The 4926-nt window shown below is 58.6% G+C and overlaps 1 protein-coding gene across 1 annotated transcript; it reads left to right on the forward strand.

Annotated features, from left to right (window-relative positions):
• The first annotated feature begins 212 nt into the window (after positions 1–212).
• GJB2 (gap junction protein beta 2) lies at positions 213–4221 on the forward strand. The gene is made up of 2 exons (XM_004577594.4): positions 213–363; positions 3241–4221. The coding sequence occupies exon 2, from the start codon at positions 3263–3265 to the stop codon at positions 3941–3943; it is 681 nt and encodes a 226-aa protein (XP_004577651.2). The 5' UTR covers positions 213–363; positions 3241–3262; the 3' UTR covers positions 3944–4221.
• The last annotated feature ends 705 nt before the right edge of the window (positions 4222–4926 follow it).

Here is a 4926-nt window from a genome sequence, read left to right on the forward strand (position 1 = left end):
GCTCAGCCTCCCCGCGCTCGGGGCTCCGGGCTCGGGGCTCGGCCCACGCTGGAGCCCGGAGCCCCGGACTCGGGGTCGGGAGAAGCCCCGGGGGGCTGGGCAGCCCGGGCCCGCCCCGTCCGCGGCGAGGAGCCGCCCCTCCTTCACTTTCCCCCCCACCGGCCGGCGGGAAGAGGCGGGGTGTAGGGCGCAGTTAAAAGGCGCCACGACCGGGACAGGTGCAGCAGACCCGCAGCGCCCGGCGCGCTCCGCTTTCCGCCTCGGAGCCCGTCCGCGGCGCCCGGCCAGACCTGCCGGAGCACCGCAGCAGCCGCCCGTCAGCACTCGCCTTCCGGCCCCGCCGCGCGCTCCTTCCCGACGCAGGTGAGCCAAGATGCCCGGCGGTGCGCCCTGGCCGCTGCGCGGCGCCCGTGCCAGACTCGCGACGCTGTGGAAAGCTGGGCGACGTGGCGCGAGCAGAGACGCGGGAACGACCCGGGAGCCCGAGGCCCCGCCGGGCGTTCTCGGGGGGACTGGACCCCAACGCGCGGGATCCCTGGCCATCTCCAAAGGGCAGAACGGAGATCTGACCCGTGGTTGGGGACGGATTTCCTGGCAGGAATCTTTCTCGACCGAGCCTTGGGGTGCGACCCAGGTCAGCGCGGGGATTGGGGAGAGAGGCGCTGGACCCTGGGATGCGATCCAGGCAGGCCAGAGGATTGGGGGTGGGGGAGTAGGGAAGTGGGTGCCGAGCCCGGGGTGGGTCTTCGTGGCGCAGTCCCTTGCGGGACCCAGGCTCGGCAGGTACGCGTGGACCCTGGCGCTTTTTGGGACTGGTTCCGCTGCGTGGGGTTGTGAGGGGACAGCCGACATCGCTTCGGAGGAAGTGTCCTGCGGCTAAGCGGCTGCTGTATTTGCTGCCACAAAAAGTTTTAAATTAACCGAAAGCTCAGAGAGAACCTTGGATTTCGTTTGCAAAGCAGAAAACCTACCACGGGAAGGGGGTAGGGGAGGAAAGTGACCTTTACTCCGGTGCGGACCCTGCGCGCCCGGCGCGGCTCTCAGGCGGGGGAGGCGGGTCGCAGGTGGCGCAGGAGACCCCAACCCACTGCTCGGCCCACAGCTCCGTAGCTTCTCTTTCCCCCAAATGTGCCAGGAGCTCGCGCTAACAGGGACATTCTGGGCTGGAAGGAGGGCATTTGGGTCCCTGATTGGTGACGGTAGTTCTGCGCACCTGAGGACAATGGACCTGCCGGTTCCCCTGCTTCCCCTGAGAGAGCTGGCCCCTGCCGCCGCGTTCCCGGGGCTGTCCCCAGGCGCGGGGGATAGCGTGTCCTCATCTGCCCTTCTGAGTCTCTTTTGCAACTGGCGCTTACTCCCACCCTAAGGCCTGGTGAGCAAGATGGGGGAGCAGGCCGGGGCCCACCACGAGTCAGCCAGCCAGCCAGCCAAGGTTTGGGAAATTCATGGGTAGAAAGCCGTGATGGACCTTTCTGGAAGCCTGTGCTTGACCCAGTGAGGAGTTCAGCCTGCTCAGCTCCTCGGCTCGGTTCCAAGTGCCTGCAGGGTGCCTGGACCTGGGAGGCACTGGCATGTGATGGCTCAGGGTCACAAGGCTGGGAGAGCCGCTGGGCAGAGCCGCTGGGCCCGTCTCAGCCCTATCCCACTGGGAGTCGAGTTCTGCTTTACTGCTGTTCCTCAAAGAAACTGTACGGCAACAGGTAGCTGCAGCTCCTGCGGCTTTCTTTGAACTGCTCTGCACAAGGTTGTAGGACCGGGTGCCGCCGGGGATGCCGGCAAAGGCAGGCGCCCCCCGCCCCACCCCAGTGTTTTTGGCTAGGTGTCTTTTGATGGTTTCTTGCCCTGCGTGTCCTGTTTCCCACGTGGTACGTGCCGGTGAGGAACTGGAAGGTCTCATTCTGTAAGGAGACCTTGTTAAAGCGGAGTGCTTTCTGTGGTTCTGCCGCCAGGAGCCCTGGGACTCTAGCCGCACAACTGGCTCACCTGACAGCCCAGGTCGATTTAAATGGGTCAGGGCTGAACCCAAACTCAAGCGCCCAGTTTTCAATGGCGCTTCTCTTCCAAGTTCCATCCAGCTAAATGGTTTATTTGCCTCCAAGGGAACTTGGTCGCCTGGGTCTCTGCTGCCTCTTCTACCCAGGGTAACATGTGGTGGGGGTGGGGGGGCAGCCAGAGTGGCGCCCTCCAACAGTCACTGTAGGTAATGACAGGTGCTCATGGCAGTCCGGCAGGAAACAGGACCGGACTTGCCTGGTGGGAGAGCAGGATGCTTTTAAGTGAGACAGGCATTCATGATGGCTTAGAAGGGGTGGAAGCCCGATGACTCATCCAGATTGTCGAGGGATGGCGCTGTTGAGGAGAGGGCTGGATTGACGGGTGTAGGCTGTGAATCAGTGAGCACTGTTCATATCCTGCCATTTGGGCTGCCGGCTCCTGGTCCAGCCGTGATGAGAGCGAGGGACAAGTTTCAACGAGGAACGCCTTGTGAGGCAGGTGGCTGGAGACTCACCAAGTTGAACTGGATCGCCTGCCATCAAAAAGGCACAGTGGCACCACTCACAGAATAGCAGCCAAGTCCCACCAGGCCACCAAAGTGTACAGGAAGCCCCCACCCCGGTGGCTTCTCCCTGAGGGACCGTTGATCATCTGCTCTTGTAAAGGAAGCAAGCCAGGCTCCTTGGGGAGTTTTAGCTTGGTGACTCTCAAATGTAAACGTACCCAGGGCCAGTAACCATTTCGCTGCTCACTCTGTATTAGGGAGACTCCCATAAACTGCTTCTTTGTGACTCACCTCTGCTTAGCTGCTCAACCTTTCAGGTGAGGTTAGCCCAAGCCAGGATCAGTCCCAGGGCTACAGATGGGTGGGCCTGCTGGCTGACTGTGTGGGGCCACAGAGGCCCAAAGATCACATGCAGAGAATTCAGTGGATCCATTGCAAACTAGGGAGTGTCGTTCGGCTACCAAGTACTTTGCTGTACCCCGGATCTTTCTCGGGTCCTAAAAGATCGGGTGAACAAGCCACTGGAAAACAAAAAGACATGTTGAAGATGGTTTGGGAACTACAACACTAATCCCAGGGCAAACCAGCTTGGTTTTGTTTTCCCTGTTTCGGGTATGCTTGCGTAAGAGTTGGTATTTGCTCAGGAAGAGATTTCAGAGTGCTTACCTCGCCAGGCTCCGAGAAACCACCCTGATTCTGCCCCAACTCAGAACCCGTCTTGTGCTCCTTGTCTCTTCCAGTGTCCACGGCGCAGAGGACGAGATGGATTGGAGCACGCTGCAGACCATCCTGGGCGGAGTCAACAAGCACTCCACCAGCATCGGGAAGGTGTGGATCACCGTCCTCTTCATCTTCCGCATCATGATCCTCGTGGTGGCCGCCAAGGAGGTGTGGGGGGATGAGCAGGCCGACTTCGTGTGCAACACGCTACAGCCCGGCTGCAAGAACGTGTGCTACGACCACTACTTCCCCATCTCCCACATCCGACTCTGGGCCCTGCAGCTGATCTTCGTGTCCACCCCGGCGCTCCTGGTGGCCATGCACGTGGCCTACCGCAGACACGAGAAGAAGAGGAAGTTCATGAAGGGGGAGATCAAGAACGAATTCAAGGACATCGAGGAGATCAAGAGCCAGAAGGTGCGCATCGAGGGCTCGCTGTGGTGGACCTACACCAGCAGCATCTTCTTCCGCGTCATCTTCGAAGCCGCCTTCATGTACGTCTTCTACATCATGTACAACGGCTTCTCCATGCAGCGCCTGGTCAAGTGCAACGCCTGGCCCTGCCCCAACACCGTGGACTGCTTCGTCTCCAGGCCCACGGAGAAGACCGTCTTCACCGTGTTCATGATCGCCGTGTCTGGAATTTGCATCCTGCTCAACGTCACCGAATTGTGCTACCTGCTCATCAGATATTGCTCCGGAAAGTCGAAAAAGCCTGCTTAACACGCGCACCGCCTGGCTGGTGACTGGAAAGAAGACAGCACGAAAGGGTGAGGCGACCTGTGCCGGGCTGTCAAACTTCAGTCACCAGCGTGTCCCAAGACCAAGATTCTGGTCTCGGCGGCAACCACCGGCCATCGCTGTAGACTTCCCATGCAGCTCGGCCACCTCCAGCAGAGCTCCTCTCCTGGGGCACCAGAGGCCAGGCCCAGCTCTCCACCTTTGCTCCTTCTCATCACTTTAGCTCCACCCCTTGCTGGGGAGGGGGAGCTGGCATGAGGGTCCTCGGTGCATTCTTGCCTGTCTGCCCTGAGACGAAGGTCAATGTAGAGAATCTTGGTTCTGTCCTTGCTTTCTAAGTTTTAGTCTACCTATGGACAAAGTTGCCTACCCCAGTGCTTCAAAGGCTGTTACCCCCTCCCCCTTTTTTTTAAGTGAAAACTTTAAAATAAAATCAGTTCTTTTGATCTAAAGATGTTTGGAAACCATTCTATGCTACCCCTGCTGCAAAGGCTAAGATTATGGTCTGTGGATGATATGTGATCAGACTCTATCATTTCATTTCAAATATGGCCTTTTGGCTGTGAATAATTGGCAGTGTGGCTGACAGCTGCCCTTCGTGTTCATGGGGGCAGGCAATAGGCCACCATGTGGCCAGACTAAAAGTGTTTAGTGATTGCTTATCATGGCCAAGGGCCACTCATGTCAAAGTCTTCGGTGTGATGAAGACTGGATGTAACGCCAAGCACCACCTGTAATGACAGGCAACCTCACGACCCTTCCCTTTGCCCCCGACACTGGCCTCTACTGTTAACAGGACTGACACAACAAAATGGGGTGGGTAGTCACAGTTTATAAAGAACCCATGGAGAGGCAGGACTCCCAACTCATGTGTCGCTTCCCTCTCCAGCGTGCAATTTTTTAGTGAAGGTAGGACGAGTAAAACTAGAGTTTAGATAGTGAACAGTCCCACAGGAGAAGCTGAA

Source organism: Ochotona princeps, chromosome 12 (assembly GCF_030435755.1).
Source record: "Ochotona princeps isolate mOchPri1 chromosome 12, mOchPri1.hap1, whole genome shotgun sequence".
Lineage (NCBI taxonomy): Eukaryota > Metazoa > Chordata > Mammalia > Lagomorpha > Ochotonidae > Ochotona > Ochotona princeps.

Bases quoted from the DNA above. Each gene is read 5' to 3' on its own strand.
- GJB2 (XM_004577594.4), top strand. From the start codon at position 3,263: ATGGATTGGAGCACGCTGCAGACCATCCTGGGCGGAGTCAACAAGCAC.